This window comes from Podarcis filfolensis, assembly GCF_964270895.1.
Source record: "Podarcis filfolensis genome assembly, chromosome: Z".
Classification (NCBI taxonomy): Eukaryota; Metazoa; Chordata; class Lepidosauria; order Squamata; family Lacertidae; genus Podarcis; species Podarcis filfolensis.
Window position 1 is genome coordinate 8374867 of NC_139617.1, and position 19618 is coordinate 8394484.

The 19618-nt window shown below is 41.0% G+C and overlaps 1 protein-coding gene and 1 long non-coding RNA gene across 6 annotated transcripts in view; one reads left to right on the top strand and one right to left on the bottom strand.

Annotated features, from left to right (window-relative positions):
* Positions 1 to 15926, bottom strand: part of LOC310754126 — a 48290-nt gene extending 32364 nt beyond the window's left edge. For both annotated transcript variants that reach the window (XR_014543633.1, XR_014543634.1), the window contains exon 1: positions 15885 to 15926. This is a non-coding gene — a long non-coding RNA (uncharacterized lncRNA). The remainder of the gene's footprint in view (positions 1 to 15884) is intronic.
* Positions 1 to 19618, top strand: part of LOC310754106 (uncharacterized protein) — a gene marked incomplete at its 5' end in the record, with an annotated part of 138910 nt that overhangs the window by 98089 nt on the left and 21203 nt on the right. For 2 of the 4 annotated variants that reach the window (XR_014543619.1, XR_014543620.1), the window contains one exon: positions 14359 to 14425. Coding sequence is in view for 1 of the 4 variants with exons in the window: in XM_083595658.1 (XP_083451784.1) it covers positions 6556 to 6564 (9 nt within the window). Of the gene's footprint in view, positions 1 to 6555; positions 6656 to 14358; positions 14426 to 15605; positions 15876 to 19618 lie in introns of those variants that run through there. The other 2 variants (XR_014543611.1, XM_083595658.1) reach the window with 2 other exon arrangements.

Genomic DNA, 19618 nt, shown 5'->3' on the forward strand with positions numbered 1-19618 from the left:
TAGCCATCACTCAAATCACATTGCAATGTGACTGTTAGCATTCACACTCCCTACCCACTGCTACCATCTCTGTTGCAACTAGGATTTTGAAGTTGGCTGTGCAATTGTTGCAGGTACCTTTCATATATTAACCAGTACCCCAGTTACTCCTTCCATCTGCCCATACCATTTTGTGAGCATTGTTTTTCCAGTACAAACCCTTTCCTGGTTTTTATAGCTCAAGTGCAAAAACACTCCTATGTTTCTGTCCTTGGCAGCAGTTTTCCCCTCAGCTACAGTAGCTTGGGTGCTTTTGCTCCCTCAGTAGTGGAATGCACGCACTTAGGCTGTTGCGTACAGACTATATCTTTAAAGTACATTCGAGGCATATTCTTTCCCTTAAAAGTTTCTGACCACTGTAGTTTACCCTTCAAAGAGTTACATTTCCCAGCAACCCCTTAACAAGCTACAGTTCCCAGAATCCTTTGAGGGGGGAGATGTGCCTTGAATGTGCTGTAAAGGTATAGTGTTCGCGCAACATCAACAACCACAGCGGTTGAAATGAGTACAGCTGTCCTCTCACAGAAGAGCTATATCTGAGAAAACTGTTTGCCTTCTATAATGTGCGAAGTGTGCATTGAAGAATGGAGCAGTCCCACAGCAATTAAGGGCAGCTTAGCCCAGCAGGTATGGGTACTGAGATCCTAAACACTGGGACTTTATTATTTATTTATGCCATTAAAATTTATATCCCGCTTGATTGGGGGAGGGCCTCAGAATTGTTTACACAAGGGGGGGAAAATAAAATTATCAGTAACAGCAATTAAAACAAATATTTAAAAAAACAAAAAAACCCAATAGACTAAAAAACATCAGCATTCTAGATATTTGGGTAGGTTCATCAAAACAAAAATGTTTTTCGGCAGGTGCCAAAGAGTACAGTGAAGGTGTCTGCCTGATATCAATAGAGCCCAGGCACTGTTCCAGGTCAGAGGTGCTGTGTAAGATTTAAATATAACCTCAGGTAAAAAAAACACACAACCCCAGTCAGAACAGTCAGCTGGCAAACTGTCTTCCTAGGTACAACTTTTGCATAACCCCCTGCTCTTGATACCTTTGTGGTAGATTTGCAGCCTTGTAGTGCCATGATTCTGGCACTTTGTTCAGCATCCAAGGCCTGTAGCCTGACAGATAAGTAATGTTCTACTGACATCTTTCCTTGTAAAATGGAAAGAAAGTGGATAATTTAATATAGATGTGACAAGCAGGAGATAGATTCCTAGCCTGCATGGATTGCCAGATTCAGCTCTGATTTGAAAGCATCCTTTAAAGTTATCGCAGGATTTTCATGTCCCTACAACTATTTATCCAATCCTTTATAGAACCCAATTCTATAAAGTTTCAGAGGATAAACTCAGAACTATATTTACTAAGACTTCTAAATTTGTTAAAACTTCTAATGAGAGCCATTTCACACATTATGCAGAACGACCTGCATCTGAGTATACACTTAAGAGCGGATACATTCAATCAGTACCTTTGGGACTTTATGTATTCACAAACCTTGTTTTTATCCTTAGAAGTTCTTGGGTGTGCACTTAAAATATGCAATGTGTGCAGTACTCCTAAGAGGTGGCTTGCACATACATTTACTCACTTGGTAATTCTCTAAACCAATGCTTAATTATCTTTATTGCTGATGACTTAGCGTCAGATGTTAATGAATATTGTAGCTGTGGTGATTAATGTCTTAGGGTCCTAAGAGGAGCAAACAATCATTTGATGCTACAGATTTATAAACCAGACTTTGGTGTGCATATGTTGCTTGCTTGCAAAAAAAATGTTCTGGCTCTAGTTTCCTTTCCACAAACATTTTTCTAGAAGTAGAGTAGGACAACAATCCTTAAGCTGTTTTGGTTTGTTGTCATGGCAGTACAAACCTCTTTCAGGCTAGGGTTAATATAAGTAAAACAATGTAACAATGGCAAGATCAGGGGATCCACTTTGACCCAACTTCCATTTAAAGATTAAAAAAATAACGTAATAGTTATAGGCATTAAAATGAGCAATTCTGCTCACCTAACCAATCCTGGAGTCATGGGCTACTCTTCCCAAAGCATTGTCTTCAATACATTCACTATCTCTTTCAAGATGTTCATGATACCTCCTCCAGCTGAGAGCCAGATCATCCATGAGGCAAGATGAGGTGACTGCCTGGGGCAGCAGGATCCATAGGGGCAGCAGATCCCAGTGTAGATCTTTATTCCCCATCTTGTCCCTGATGTAGAACTTCTCTCACCCCTTCCACCCTGGTAGGGAGGGAGGCACCATTTTGTGGTTCGTCTCAGGCGTTGAAATGACTTGGGCTGGCCCTGCTCCATCCAGCTCTTTCATTCTCCTCTGAAGTGCAGCTACAAAGGGCATCTGCTACATAGGACTTGTGACTCAATAGGCAGTGCTACCAGTTCACTCAGGGTCAGACTCAAATTTCTGCAATAATTATGAATGAGTGTTGTGATAGAAAACCATGGATACCATATAGCTGTGGCTCTGTAAAGTGGAGAGTGCATGGAATAGAATTTGAACATGTTTCTCTGCTCCGCATGGGTGTTTCTTTACTCATATTCGAACATCTAGATCACTTCAGTGGATCATGCAGGCTTTCTAAAAGGTGCCATGCTCTCCAGGTGTGTGTGAACAGTTTTGTATGCATGCTGGTTTACACATTGCCTTTCCTTTTGCCCACAATTCATAACGTATGATGCAATTGCAAATGAGAAGCATCATAAAGGTTAAACAAACATTTCCTTTATAGATCTCAATTGATCTGAAATGGCAGGAACATCCAGTTTCAACAATCAGGATGCCAGAAAATGATTTAAATTCATTAAGCCATTTCTGATTTACCGAGAGCTAGCATACTGTTGCTAGAGGGAAGAACTCCGACTTGTGCAGTCTTCGCAAGGAACAGGAGTGCTGTGGATTGGGATTGCACTCAAAGTTGCCCAAACCTTTAATCTAAAATTGGATGAAACCTTTGTAGATACTTTCACAGTATTGCTGGTGCATAATGTAATTTTTCTCTTACCTCTGACATTGAACGTTTTAAATATATTGTTACATTTGTACATTGCTGCTCTAGCCATTCTTGAGGGGCCTTCTGCCTGCCTCTACTTGTTCACACTGAGCTCCAGTTTTCAGTCATGCAACTCTAGAGCTGGCTTTGATATTTAAGTAACACCAGCGCTCTACGTGGGGCTACCTTTGAAGGTGACTCGGAAACTACAACTAATCCAGAATGCGGCAGCTAGACTGGTGACTGGGGGCGGCCGCCGAAACCACATAACACCGGTCTTGAAAGACCTACATTGGCTCCCAGTACGTTTCCGAGTACAATTCAAAGTGCTGGTGTTGACCTTTAAAGCCCTAAACGGCCTCGGCCCAGTATACCTGAAGGAGCGTCTCCACCCCCATCGTTCTGCCCGGATGCTGAGGTCCAGCGCCGAGGGCCTTCTGGCGGTTCCCTCATTGCAAGAAGCAAAGCTACAGGGAACCAGGCAGAGGGCCTTCTCGGTAGTGGCGCCTGCCCTGTGGAACGCCCTCCCATCGGATGTCAAAGCGATAAATAACTACCTGACATTCAGAAGACATCTTAAGGCAGCCCTGTTCAGGGAAGTTTTTAATCTGTGATATTTTAGTGTATTTTTGGTTTTCTATGGAAGCCGCCCAGAGTGGCTGGGGAAACCCAGCCAGATGGGCGGGGTACAAATAATAAATTATTATTATTATTATTATTACTATGTGGCTGTTGAAGCAACTGTATAGACTATGGAGTTTGTCTATGGCATGTATACAACTAAGTCCTACTCACAGTAGACCCATTGAAATTAATAGCTGTGGGTTAGTCATGTCCATTATTTTCAATGGGGCTACCTGTGAGTAGGAGTATCCCTATATTTTTTTACATGGATGTAGACATTAATACTGCCATATGTTACATTTGTATTTTATCATTCGACAACAAGCTTGAAGGAACATTTTTGCATCTCTCAGCAACCCTTTGAGGTAGGCTAGGCAGAGGAAGAGAAAAATTTCAAAGGTGAGCTGCTGAGCTGAGCAGGAATTTAAACTCAGGTTTTCTGCATCCAAGTGCAAAATGGAAGTGAAATTGCAGTCCTAACTTGTGAACAGGGTAAATTGCTTTGAATCAAGGCTATTTAAACCAGCAAGGAAAAACCCTGATAGAAATAAATGTTTAAATCAAGTTTCCCAGTGGTACTTCTTCAGAGTTTCCTAAACAATGGTGCAGCTCTGATCACTAAACCATGTTGATTTGCAATTAAACAGAGTATTATTTAGAGTGTTATTCCATTTTTACAACCAGGCCTTTTATCTCTTTGTTGGCAAGCATTACTTTTTAAACCTATTTTTAAATATTCCCATAAAGGATCTTTCTTATAATTAACCATTAATCCGTGACCGTTTGTAAGGTTAACAGTCCAATCCTACGTATGTTTAATCAGATGTGAGTCCTGTTGTGCAGCTTTCTACCAGATTGTAGTTGAAGTTCTGGAATACAGAAACATGCACACTGCAAAATTTTGTTTTCCACTCTTCTTTTCAGTGTTGTTCCTTTCTTGCTTCCCTCTGCCTTGTCCAAGGCCAACACTCACAAAAAGGTAGCAAACAAAAATGAAGCGTCCTTTGACTTTGATAGGTTGAAGCATTTCTGAAAGTTACTGGGCATACCAGAGCAGTTTATTTTTTGTTAGGTGGAGACACAATGCCTATGCTACAATAATCAGAGTAGGCCCATTGAAACTAATGGACTTAAGTTAGTCATGTCTATTAATTTCAACTCTGAGTAGGACTTGCGTTGGATAGAACCCTGTGTTTGTAGGTAGGGTGCAGATATTCATATTTTAAACCTGATCAAATTGGTATTTTATTTACAAAGAAAAACCTCCTGTAACTCAAGTGTATCTTGCAGAATCATTTATTCAGTTTAGAGATGCTAACACAGCTTTATAAATAAGCACTCAACAGTTATCAGTCTGCACATCATAGGCCTACCAGGGGCTGGCAGGGAGTGAGAGCTGCATTTCTGTGTTGGCTGCAGAGGAGGGATGGAGCAGTCCATCAACCCACTTCCTCACCTGGACAGAATTCCTGGTAGCCTATGGCTACCAGACTAGCCACTATATATTTTGGGAAGTGCTTTGTCTGAATGTCTGGTTGTTGGGTTGTTTATTCTCTATGGGTTTGGCAGCCTCTCAAGATACCGTCACAAAATTTGGCACAAGGGTTCCTGAGGTGGAGGCAGTGCTTTCCTTGATATTTGGATGCAGGCCGCCATTTTGAATCAAAACGACACACTGAAACATGACTTTGGCATGTCTTCGCCCATTTTTTGGCATAGGCTTGGCCCCTTCCCCTTGTTACCAGAACCAAGTCCAAAACACTGTCCCTCCAAAGGCACTAAAGAGACAGCAGGTGGAAAGGTTAAAGTTTGTTCTAAGCTGCAGCATAGAGACTCAGCAGGATATCGCCAGAAGTTCAAGTACAAAGTAGCAAACACACAAATGCATGATTTCTTGCATCACTATTGGCTAGGAACGTGTATGAACAAAGCATGGTATTCTTCTACTTGGCTATCATCCTTATTCCACTGAAATCTTTCCCCCACATTTTTTCCTTTGAAAATAACAATAACCGAAAAAATGCCTTTTAAATTATAACAGAAAATTAATGTCCCCCACTTTTCCATAGTTATTATTAAATGGGCGTTCCATTTTTACTAATTTTTAGCTGCTCTTTCTGTTATTTATTTGTACTTTGCTGAAGTGTGAAAACAACATCAAGTATGCTATATTTTAGAGTCACTGCTGATGCTGCTCTTTTGCTGGTGTACATCAAGAGTCTCTGTGATTTCAGTGGAAGAATGAGACAGACCCTTGTTAATATTATCTGCCTATCACTGCAGCCTTCAAGCCACTTAGTCCAGAATAGCCCCATTTGCCTCCATGGGACTAGCTCAGAGAAAAGCAATCTGAAAAGCACAGCCTTTGTCAAGTACTAATTCCCTGGTGCAGTTATAAAAGCACTTTTATTCCCTCCAGCTTCCCCACTTCCACTTTTGGCTAGCTTTAAGCTGTTCTGATCTCTTAAATGTAGGAAGATATTAATAAAAGATGATTTAAACAATATGATCTGAGTTTTCCTTGACAGATTGTATGAGGCAATGGAAACTTTCTATTCTGGCACAGACAACTTTTAAAACCACTCAAAGGGCTGGAGAAACACATTTTTATAGTAGTAACTGAACTTTGTAGTATTATTTCAAGTAATGTGCTCTCTGCTCCCCGCCCATCCGTCCCACACTTGCACCAAACGGTTTCATGCTAATAGATGCAAGATACGAATAGTTCTTTGAATATTTTAATCCTGTTTTTCTTATCTCAGCCATTGATTCATTCATCGGTCAGATTTATCCGTTTGACTGCATGCTAAAAAGCTGTCCAATTTAACTGACCCAGTCTTGCTACCAGGACCAAATCATCTCACTGTTCATTTCAGAGGATGTGATCCACAATAGTGCCCAGCTGCACTTGTGAAAGACTTCTATCCTACCTCATCAATAGAAGTAATCAAACTTAATGGCTGGACATTTTTAGTAAGTTGTTTTGATGGGATGTAAAAAAACAAACAAACTAAACCCATAGCAACCTCTGATTCCCCTCTCCAAGCAAACTAGAAGAGAACAGAATATTCTTGTTCACAAAGCTGTTTTCAGTATGACTGAGGGCTGATCCACACCTCACTTGTCCTAAAGCACAGGTCCAATTGGTTTTCCATTTGCCCTGGCTCATTCTCCTGGGAAAACTTGCTGCCTGCCGCTGAACCGCTCAGGCCCATGTCTAGAAAGCACAGAACAAGCAGAAAATCTCTTGGCCCCTTTGTGTGACTTTTGCAGCCTATTTAATTCAGTTCAGAACCGCTTTAACTGCCATGACTTCTTCCAAAGAACCATGGCAACTGTTCTGTGAGGAGGGAGAAAATTGAGTTCTAGATTGCTAGCAGCTTTATAAAGCTGGATTTCTCTTATTTCCTAGATGAGAGCTATAAAAATGGATTTGAAAGTGGTTTCAGTGGGTGGAATTATTACTATTACTACTACTATTACTGTTATTATTAAAATGTGCATATTGCCCTTTATCCATCGCTCTCAGGGTGGTCCACATAATAAATTTACAATATATAAACCACAAAATGCATAAAAAATAAGAAAAGTGACAAACCAGTATTCCCCCTCCCGCAACACATTTAAAGGGGCCTGGTTGAAGAGGAACATTTTTGCCTTGTGCCTAAAGGGGTATAATGAACCTGCCTGGGGAGAGTATTCCACAAAAGGGGAGCCACTGCAGAAAAGGCCCATTCTCATGTTCTCGAAGAGGCACACAATTAAAGGCCTCAGATGGTGATCACAGGGCCCAGGTCGGTTCATATGGAGAGAGGTGGTCCTTGAGATATTGTAGTCCTGAGTCATTTAAGGCTTTATAGCTCAAAACCAGCACTTTGAATTGGACCAGAAAACTAACTGGCAGCCAGTGCAGTCGAGGCAGAATCTGTGATATTCTCAAACCGCCTTGCCCCAGTGAGCAACTTGGCCACCGAATTCTGCACCAGCTGAAGTTTCCAAACTGTCTTCAGACGCAGCACTACATATAATGTGTTGCAGTAATATTATAGACACAACCCCAGGGACAATTGGAAGTAGTTGTATGCTTGGCAGAGTGGTTTAAATGGTTTTTATCGGGACAGATAGTTGTGAAGAGTGACCCTGGTTCTGCCGCCCTCTGTACTGGACATAAGCAAGCACCTGCAAGGTTGATTATATGGAAGGGTCCCAACAGAAGGCAACCCTTGTGTTGGGTCTCTTTAAATTGTGCAGCTTTAAATAAATACAGAAGGAGTAGCAAACCTGCTGTTGTGAGTTTTTGAGAAAATCTACACACACCAAAAACTCATGGTCTCTGCCCAATTCTAATAAGGAACCATTGTAGTCAAGAGATGAGATCACCTTGTAAAGCAAACAAGCTTTAATGGACTCATGCCTACTAGGAAAGGGCAGCCAACGATCAAAGAGGACTTTCTAGTGTGCAGCTGAGTTAACTTTGAAAATGTAATTTGCCAGTTGAGGGCACACCCCAAAATCCAGGACAGTTGCTATGCCAAAGGGGTAATTTACCTCCGGTTCAGACAGCCTCTGAGTGGGGAAAAAGGGGCTTGTGAGATTTTGCTAAAATTGTCAAAGACAGTGAAGAAACCTGAACTGTAAGATTCCCCCCCCCCCCGAACTGGATGGCTGCTCTCATTTTTGCCACACACACAATATCAAGGTGAAGAAATGGCCCTTCTAATAAATTTATTTAATTAAATTAGATCACTGATTTAGAACCCTGTGAAGTTCTCAGTCTGGCTCATAAACTCATAAACAATTATTACAGTAAGAATTTCATTCAGATCTGGTAACAAGAAAAGAAATGACTGAGTGTCTCTGTGGTGCCAGGATTATTCAAGTCCTGCCTTTATCCTTGGTCTTCCTTGGTTTTGCCCTTTAACCTCCTCCTCCTAGTCAACAAAAGTTCTTTGAGGTAGGTGCAGAGCTGAGTAGTTGGATCTCGCTCAACCCATGATAGATGTAAGTCTTCCAATTCAGTATTTTGCTTTTCTAACAAGTGCATTTCAATCAACCATGATCCATTTTTACAGGCTTTAATCATAAGATGGCAGTCCTGAGTGCATACTAATGATAAAGTCCTAGTGAATCCCGAGGTGCTTACTTCTGAGTAAACATGTTTAGGATTGTGTTTACAAGTGTATCTAGCTGATATTTTTGAATGTCTTAGTTTATCACCTGCACCTGATAAACGAAACTTAAATGTACCAATTACCCCGAACTCCAATATAGAAGTTAGTCAATCAATCAATCAATCAATCAATCAATCTTTATTGCAGCCAAAGACCAGACAGCAGAGTTAATAACAACATACGGCACAACTGCATAAAGAAGTGAATGTAATTAAAAATTGCCTATAAACTTATTTACATTAAAAATAACACTCCTTCAGCTAAAATCTGTATTCCGTAGATTAAAATCAGTACTCATTTGCTGGCCATCGCTGTCACCACAGCCTGTCTTGTCCTCGTTGCTATAAAACAGAATTTCGCAATAGGCCTGATGATATCCAGATCGGCAAGAAGGTATTTAACATAATTTTCCTCTGTGTGGCCAGGTAATTTCCTTAATAATGGTAAAATTAGCTCTCTTTGGGTATCACGGTACAACAGGCAGTATAGAAGAACGTGCCCAATGGATTCAATCTCATTAGAGTTGCACGGATGTAATCTTGTTCAACTGGGATGTCATGATATCTGCCCTCTAGTAGTGCTGAAGGGCGAGCATTAAAACTGGCTCTGGAAAATGCCCAACAATACTTTAGGGTTATCCAGGGCACTTAAGTAATTTGCTGGATGGGATCTTTGGGGTTTGTGCAGAGATTATAGATTTTAAAAGATTGGGTAAAATCATTTTGGAATTCTATGTCCCAGATTCATTCTTTGATTATATCTCTGGTGCTTCCCATTTCCAGTCTTAAAAAATATTCAAGAGAAAGGCCATAAAAGGACAGTTTTCTTGTAATGCCCTTCTACCATTTTGTTTGATAGTTACAAAATGTTGAGGTGTTTAAGTATAAGATAACTTGCATTTTAATGAACCAAAGCTGACACTTGTTTTTTATGGGGAATTAATTTCCGGGCAGATTGTATCCATTCTACCCCACATGTGGCTTTATGAGCACATTTTCAGACATGGGGAATGAAAAAAAAGCACATTTAAAGTCATATCTTTTGTTTCAAACTTGCTTATAATGTTAAATATAAAACTACATTTACAGTGACAAGTAGTTTCTAATGATAATTTTATTGGTCCCTTTCATACAAAAAGAGTTATCTTTGCTGAACACATTTACTTTCAAAGTATAGCTATATCATACATAAACTATAGATGCTCCAGTTTCCTAAATCTGCAAAACCAACCAACCAACCGACCCACCCTCTGCACTGCTGACAGTGAAGCTTGCTTTTGTGTGTTTATGTCTGCTACAATGAAGTGTGGGAAGAAGGTTTTTCCGCAGTGTGAATGGAGCTGCCACTCCCTACCAAGAGAGAGGAAATTGATGACTCTGCACAAGCACCCTGCTGGTCATTGCTGCAGAGTGCTGAGTCACTGATATTATTTCCTGCTGATCTGCTTTCTCTGCAGCTCGCTTGAAAATGGCTTTAAGGTTAGTGAAACTAGGCTGGTATCAGCATCACCTCAAAACCGACAACCTTTATGAGTCTGTTGAGACAATTAGATTCTTCCCCCATATGCTTAGCTACCCTTCTTTTCAATTATTATTTTTTAAATTACATTGTCTACAAGGCTCTAGAGTGCAGAAATGAATCTCTAAAAAGATAACTTTATCTCACTGTTGCTCACAGGTTTTTCCCCAGCTGTACCTCACAGGAACTCAGTTCCGGCACTGCTCAGGTGGGTGCCATTGCCATTATAAGAGAGCAAGAGTGGTGTTCGTGATGAGTTCTGGCACCTCTTTTTTCTGGAAAAATAGCACTGCTGGTGCTGGTAACTTTCAAGTCTTGTTATCTAAAACTCTTTGCAAAACCCAGTTCACAATTTATATCCAGTACAGCTTAGGAATCTGAATCACATCAAAATGGGAGGGTGCTTTCTTCCTATATATATATCCCATCCCCATCTTAGGATAAACAGTAGTAATTGGGAGGGATTATCACATGATGTATAGAAGTGAGAGCTGGACCATAAAGAAGGCTGATCGCCGAAGAATGGATGCTTTTGAATTATGGTGCTGGAGGAGACTCTTGAGAGTCCCATGGACTGCAAGAAGATCAATCCTAGCCATTCTTAAGGAAATCAGCCCTGAGTGCTCACTGGAAGGACAGATCCTGAAGCTGAGGCTCCAATACTTCGACCACCTCATGAGAAGAGAAGACTCCCTGGAAAAGACCCTGATGTTGGGAAAGATGGAGGGCACAAGGAGAAGGGGACGGCAGAGGACGAGATGGTGGGACAGTGTTCTCGAAGCTACCAGCATGAGTCTGACCAAACTGCGGGAGGCAGTGGAAGACAGGAGTGCCTGGCATGCTCTGGTCCATGGGGTCACAAAGAGTCGGACATGACTAAATGACTAAACAACAACAAATCACATGGTATGCTGTGTACATACCATGTACACAGTTCTGATTGCTGCATCTCAAAAAGGATATTGCAGGGTTGGAAAAGGTGCAGAAAGGGGCAACCCAAATGATCAGGGTGCTTGACTATTTTATAAGGATTATGTTTGGGGAGTTAAGAGTGGATGCAATCGAACTTTATTAAAGTTATGCATAAGAACATAAGAAAAGCCTCCTGGATCAGGTGAGTGGCCCAACCTGCTCCTGCAATGGCCAACCAGATGTGGGAAACCCACAAGCAGGATTTGGGCACAAGAGCACTCTCCCTTGTGGTTTCCAGCAGCTGGTATTCAGAAGCATAGCCATCTTCTGCATAGCCATCATGGCTGGTAGCCATGGATAGCTCTTGCCTCTGTGAAATTGTCTAATCCTCTTTTAAAGCCATCTAGGTTGGTGGCCATCACTGCCTTCTGCGGAAGAAAGTTCCCTAGTTTAACTAAGTGCTTTGTAAATAAGTACTTCTTCTTCTTCTTCCCTGCCTATCTGGCTAGGTTTCCCCAGCCACTCTGGGCAGCTTCCAACAAAATATTAAAAACACAATAAAACATCAAATATTCAAAACTTCCCTAAACAAACCCACCCTCTGAATCTTAGCATCCTGAATCTTCCAACATTCAGCTCCATTGGATGTCAATGAGTTCTACTATACAGTGGTACCTCTGGTTGCGAACGGGACATGAGCAGAACGCAACCCGTGTCTGCACATGCACAGGTCATGATTCGTCGCTTCTGTGCATGCACGTGACGTCATTTTGAGCATCTGCACATGCGCGAGCAGCGAAACCCGGAAGTAACCCTTTCCGGTACTTCTGGGTCGCCGCGGGACACGTAACAAGAGGTATGACTGTAATGACAGAGGAAGGAAAACGTTTCTCTATCCACTTTCTCCATGCCAGGCATAATTTTAAAACTTTTATCATGTCAACTTTTTATTGTCTGTTCTCTAAATTAAAAAGTCCCAAATGCTACAACGTTTCTTTATAAGGGAGTCTATCATCCCTTTCATCATTTTGGCTGCCCCTTTTTGAACCTTTTCCAACTCTACAATATCCATTTTTGAAGTAAGGTGGCCATAACTGTACACATTATTTCAAATGCCGTTACAACATAGATTTGTGTAACAGCTTTATTATACCAGCAGTTTTATTTTCAATTCCTTTCCTAATGATCCTTGGCATGGAATTTGCCTCTTTCACCACTGTCATGCACTGGGTCAACATATTCATAAAGCTATCTAGTATGACTTCAAGGTTTTGTTTCTGGTCCATTAGCACCAGTTCATATCCCATGAGTGTATATGTGAAGTTATGGTTTTTTGCCCCAACTGCAACACTTTACACTTGTTTACATTGAATTGCACTTGCCATTTTATCTCCCGTTCATTCAGTTTAGAGAGGTCCTTTTAGAGCTCACCACAATCTGTCTTTATTTTAATGACCCTGAACAATTTAGAATCATTAGCAAAAGGCTGGATGAGGCTGCTGAAGAGGCCAGAAATCATCTTGGCTGTGAGTCCTAGAACAGCTGCTTCCTGCCTTGCAGGCCTTTTCCCACCTGGCCTGGGAGGGTGAAGCCCTGACTGACTCCAGCTACAAAAGCCTAGGCTGCTGAAGAAGCCAGAGACCATATTGGTTGTTCCTTAGTTCAGAAACAGGTCATCGAACCTGAGCATCCACAGCCGCCATGAACCACCATTTGCAGGGTTGGCAGCAACAGTAGCAGATACGTTCTAAAATAATATTTTTAGTCTCTTGCTAATTATGCTGTTTTAAATGTGCATATTTGACTTCCTTTAGTAACGTTTTCTTTTGAAGATTTTTTTGGTTAACTTTGCTGTGTTAAATGTGCATTCTGTAGTTGACCTCCTTTGTAATGTTTTATTTCGAAATCTTTAAGATAGCATTTTAGTTTCCTGCTAATTATTTTTGCTTTGAATGTATGCTTTATAGTTGACTTTCTCCTGTAATGTTTTATTCTAGATTGTTTTATTTGATGTTTCAATGTAAGTTGTAAACTACTTTGAGATTTTTTTTCTTTGAAATATAAAGCAGTATACAAAGGAAATTATCAACAATAATAATAACACTGTGAAGAGCACCTTCCACACTCTGCCCCTCCCAGCGCTGGCAGCGGTGAGGGATGGGTAAGCACACTCTGTCCCTGTTTGGACGCGCACCTGCCCCAGGCACCTGTGGACAGTACTATGCCCCTGGGAAGAGGAGCAGTATATGAGTCTATGATTCTATGCCGTTGCTTGTGTGCTTAGTGGGTCTCAGCCTGGCAAGCAAAGTGAAAGAAATGGGGAAGAACAGAAGCAGCTGCACGTGGTGACAGGAGGAGGTAGATTCAGGGAGTGGGGGGAAGCTGACAGAGTGTGCTTTACCAAAAGGGACTCCCAAAACACTGGTGCGGACGCAGTGCCTCTGATTGCCAGTTGTTGTGCAATAACTGTAAATGTGGGCAATCTCCATGCGCTGCTTGTGGGCTTCCTAGAAGCATCTGATTGGCCATTGTGGCAAACTAAATGCTGGACTAGAAGGACTGTTAGCAGGACTGTTCTACTGCTGTCATATTCATCTTCGTTCATTCATTTTAGCTGTTTTGAATATATAAAATAATCACACCTGTGGACTGGTTGCTAATGCTGTCTCTGAAGTACCAAAGTACTTCCCCATGCTGTCATTAAAAGACTTCCAAGTCATGTATGTATTGTCACCCCCATCAGGAATGGAAAAATATGGAAATGTGTTGTTATTTATAATGCATTCAGTTGGCTGCATTTCTAAAATAATTAGATTTGCTAGCTAACCTGACCTTAGCAGCACTGGATTGGTTTTGGAGAAAAATTAAATTTTAATCTAAATGTTAATTTTTTAAATGGATAAGCAGTTAGGAGCCACTCTAACAGACATTTCCATTGCGTTGGGTATCAGTACCCCTGTCTGGATGTGTATTACAGAGCACTTACTTTGCAGAAAAATGAGCTTCTTCAGAATCTCATTTTTCCTTTTAATCATTGTTCTACCACAGCATGATTTTAGTCTCATCTCACTTTCACAGGGAAGGTTGGGGACGTGTTGCCAATGAGTGAATTCAGACAAAGCTATGATTGAGGAATCCCCGCAAGGTAGGACTTGACTTGTTTCAACTCAGGCTGATGAGAGTTGTAGTCCAAAACATCTGGAAGGCAACAAAGACTAGTGTACATTAGGATGTGTGTTTTATAGCATCTTAACTCTTTTTCATAGCAAGCAATATTCTTTTACAGTGAGTAAACAGTGAGTAGACCAGAAACTCAGAGCAAAACAGATTCAAAACTGTGACTGTTTCTTAAGGCAGTGGTGCTCATCTTAGCTTTTGTAATCTCTGTGGTAGGCTTTCCTCAGCCCTTTTAACACCACATCAATCCCTAACAGCTGCTTAGGTGGCCCTGTATCATGTACACATAATCAGTCTACAATATTTCCCAGCTTTTGTTGGCTGGAATAGTGAAACAGCCATATGGTGACTTTTTGGGATGTGGTGACTATCCATGTGTGAACATGTTTGCAACTCACCTGCTCGTTCACCCACTTGGTATGTTTTAATCTCTCCACTTATCTGTATCAGAGCATCCAAAAGAACGGACACTTCTTGTAAAACAGTGCCGTCCAGATTTTGTGGACCATGTCCCATCATCCCTAGCCATTAGCCACACTGGCTAGATCCAATGCAACTGTAGTTCAACAGGCACACCCCCCTGGCTACCACTGTCTCCTAAAAGATCACCCTCTGGTGACTTCCCCATCAGTTTGCCATTTATCTTAGTGCCATACTGAGGTCTCAAATATCAAAAGTGGTGTAAGAACTCAGAAACTGGGAGCTGCAACATTGGCCCAAAGTCCAGCTCACAAGACCAGTGCAAACTGTACAGTCCACAAGTCTGCCCTAGTGAGAGAATGAATATATACTTCTCTCTATGACAGTTTGTGCCTTTCCACTGAGCAAATTGGCCCTGCTGTCTTGCCATGCTATCTTGTTCAAGGAAAAGAGATGAGCATAAAAATAGATCTTGTTAGATTTTCAGGCTCTAGGAGAGAACCGTAACCTAATCCCCTACATAATCTAATTTACACAGTGCTTTCTCGCAGCCTCTGTGTTGAGAACGGCAGCTTAGGCTTGGTAGCCATCATTTTTGAAGACTCACTAGCTGCATTTTAAAAACAACACAACAACTGATCCCCTGTTGTCTTGCAAATATGCAAGTTTGCAAAGTTTGTAGCACCTTAACTAGTTAGTTCAATCAAATCTGTCCTTTTGCCTCATAGATGTACAGAGTGTGTTGAGACCTAGTAGCAGCACCAAGCCAAGACTTCACTGCGGACCAAATAAATGTAGTACTCTTTAAAACAGGCCTTCTTGGAGCCTTGTTTCCAGTCTCCTCCCAAATGTCCTCATAGAAATGCGTAATGTTGATCTTGTTAAAAAAGAAAATAAAAAAATTGCCGGCAAATGTAGTAATGGCCAATAAATTATATAAAGTATTGCAACACACGCAGCACCAATGTGGCTGTTTCGATAGACTGTAATTGTTTTCCAGCTCTTACCTCGTCAGTTGCTCTGGCTTCCAACTGGGGGAGAAGTGAATAACAAGCCAATCAGCATGCAAAATATAGAACAGGGTGGCACAACACACGGCCATCAGCCAAATATGAGATTAACATGTGACTGTAGCAAAGAACAGGCAGTCTCTGCATTCTGTCTTTTCAGTGCTGCTTAGAAGTGCTCCTCTTCTATTCTACAGTTAATCCATCAAAACAAATCATTCAGCTCCACAGGGTTAGCAGACATAGGGCTGTATCCAATTTACCCTTATTAGTATTATGATTAATAATGGTAACATGAATTTGATTTCTTACCTGCCCTGCGCCAGAAGATCCAAGGATGTGTTGCAACAATTTAAATACAGCATTACAAAGTTCTACCCAAGAGCTGCATTTTAAAAACAACACATGGAAATTAATGGACCTAAATTAGTCACGTCCATTAATTTCAGTGGGGCTTCTCTGGGTAGTATTAGCATTGACTACAACGCATAATCTCATATTGATTCTATCCTGGTTTATTCATTGCCACTGCATTTCATCTGATAAACTTCACTTGTGTACGCAACAGCATGCTAATGTGCATGTAGGTTAAACAGATCCAATTCATCTATGTGTGGTTTTGTGCATGTTCATCTTCACATGATTGTTTTCAGTTGAACTCAAATGTTTCTCATGTACACTAGTGGGCAGTGCTTGATGGGATGCATTTGACTGTGTGTTGTCACCTCTCCTCAAATAATAATTCCCCACTCTCCTTGAGTTCCGGAAACCTGAAGTCAGTTGTGCGCATTCATGCAGTTTTTTGCTTAGCTGTGCATGTGGCCACTTCCCACCCCCCCACCCCGATACAGCTTTTCCAATATACCAGACCTGCACAGAGCAGCAGGTTACAAACGTGTGTTCGTGTGAGTGCGTCCCTTGTTCCTGGCTCCATCAGCAGCCCACCAAGGTACTCCTTGCCAATGGAAGGAGGGGGTGTAGTAATAGACGGCACCCAGCAAAACGTCACCACAGCTGTAAAAACAAAACAAAACCATTCACGCAATATGCTTCAGTACATCCATGTGATTTTATGTTGGATTTTCCCCCCTATGGCATTATCCAGGAAATCTAGAAAATCATAATTAAATTCTGAGGAGGAAATTGTGGGCTGACCCTGGGATGAGGACAATATCATGTGGAACATGCAAAGAACATGTGCATATGAGATGTATAAAATCTTCTTTAAACTACTTTGTGTGCATAGCCTCATATATACTCTGTCTGTGTGTGTGTGTGTGTGTGTGTGTGTGAGAGAGAGAGAGAGAGAGAGAGAGAGAGATCTGATTTACCGTACTTCCTATTCAAATACATTGAAGGAGGGGTTTGCTCAATGAAAACATTTGTTAGTAGCAGAAGCTGAGATCAGGGAAGAAACAGGAAAGGACTGTACTTTTCTGCGTATAATACGAGGTTTGTTTAATAAAGTAATTATGTTTAAAATTAGGGGGTCGTCTTATACATGGATAGTGCATAGGGGGGACGTGAGCCGGAGATTGTCAGAGGCTTTTGGGCGTGTTATCAGCGGCTGCGCCAAGGGCTAGTGATGATTGGGTGTGCGAGTGGCAGTGTAGTTAATTCGAGTGAGCAATTTCCTTCATCTCCCCCCCCCCAAAAAAACTCAACAACTCTGGGCAATCTCCCCCCATTTTCCTAATTTGTAGTCCCCAAAAATATACACGTGGGCAGAAAAATACGGTACTATACAAGGAAAAATATGGTACTTTTCCACACAGTGCCACAGTTTGCATGTTACAGTAAACCATAGTTTATCATGTGGACAAAACAAACCATAACCCTTATTATGAATGAAGCAATATGGTTTATTTTGCTCCAGATAAACTGTTATCAGTAAAATAGCAACAAACCTTATCAAAATTTGCTTAGGGCAAAACAAATCACAACCCCCAGTTTATCTATAATGCTAAGCCAGGGGTTGGCTTCTCCAACACTGATAACCTCCCTCTTGTGGGTGGATGGTGCTGGGTTTTGGTTTCATAAGGATCCACACTTGGAAAATGAGTTTCATAGAATCGTAGAGCTGGAAAGGACCTTGAGGATCATCTAGTGCAACCTTTTGGTTGCTGCTGGAGGTTCAGTTACAGTTAAGACTAAAGATCCATTCATTTGCATTTGCAAAATGGGAAATGTGGTGGTTTTCCCTAAAACAGGAAACATTCAACTGGTGTGATATCTAATTAACTGCACTAGAAATCAGTTGGGTTGGGCAAGAGCCAGAGATTCTTGGAGTATGCATTGATCTGACTGTGCCGTTATTCTGGTTTGTTTTTTTTTGTAAAATTTTTATTGGTTTTTTAACACATAATAATAGACAATACCAAACAATACAAAAACAAACAAACATATAAACACGTATAATTTCTTCACATTTTTTCTTAAACCTTCTTTCATCGACTTCCTCATACCTCCCCTTTCTGCATCCCTGTTTTAAAGTTTTCCAGCAAGCCCCAATGTCAACTTGTAACACTTTTTTTCCTTTGAATCCTTTTTCTCATATCCAATTATTTGTCCCCGCAATTCTGTTTTACCTGACCCAAAACATTTTAACACTCATTAATTTTGCAACAGTTCTTGAGATAAACTTTAAATTTCTTCCAATCTTCTTCCACCGTCTCTCTCCCTTGGTCGCGGATTCTGCTAGTCATCTCCGCCAGTCCCATGTAGTCAATCACCTTGGTCTGCCATTCTTCCAGTGTGGGTAGTTCTTGTGTCTTCCAGTACTTTGCTAAAAGTACTCTTGCTGCTGTTGTAGCATACATAAAAAACGTCCTATCTTTCCTTGAGACCAATTGGCCCACCATGCCCAGGAGGAAGGCTTCTGGTTTCTTCACAAATGTGCATTTAAGCACCTTCTTCATTTCATTATAAATCATTTCCCAGAAGACCTTAATCCTTGGGCACGTCCACCAAAGGTGGTAAAAGGTACCTTCAGTTTCCTTACATTAACGACTGTGCCGTTATTCTGATTTAGCATTGAACTCTCAAAAAGTTTCAAGTTTCCCAGCAAAAAGTGAGAGTACCTTTGTTTCCTCCGCATCCCAAATTTGGATTTCTTAGAGGAGTAAGGAGGTAGGTTAAAGAATAGAGAGAGTGTTTTCTGGAAAGGGGTGGATGGGGAGAAGTACCTTTGAGCACTCACTTGGTTCATGTGCTGTCTGTCCATCTACATTCACTGGTAAAGAGAGCCCATTTTCCAAAATCCTGGAAACAGTCTTGCCAAGAGAGAGATCCTGTGTATGTGTATGCATGTGTCTGTATCTAATTGTTTCAGAAGAGAATCTACTATAAAAGGAGTTAATTTATGTTAATGGTTTTGTCAAATTAAACAACTACACATACAAATTTACTTCCCTGAATTCATGGCATTACAATCTTCCCCATGGCAACACCGAGAGTCAGATATTGAGTGGCAAAGTTCAAATGGGTGAAAAAGGAAACAAAATAGTCTAAATATATTCAATTACCAGTTTCTTTAAAAAAGAAAAGCAAGATAAACCTTTAGACAGTGTTTTCTGCTTGCAGAGTCCTTTATAATGTTTGTTCATTTTCTTCCCATTGTACTAAAATGTATATACAGAGAGTCCTTTTAATTTCCCATTATACTGTATACCAAAGCATTCATGCCTAATACTATTACTGATAAAGAAACCACAAGCATATTTGCAGAGACTGAA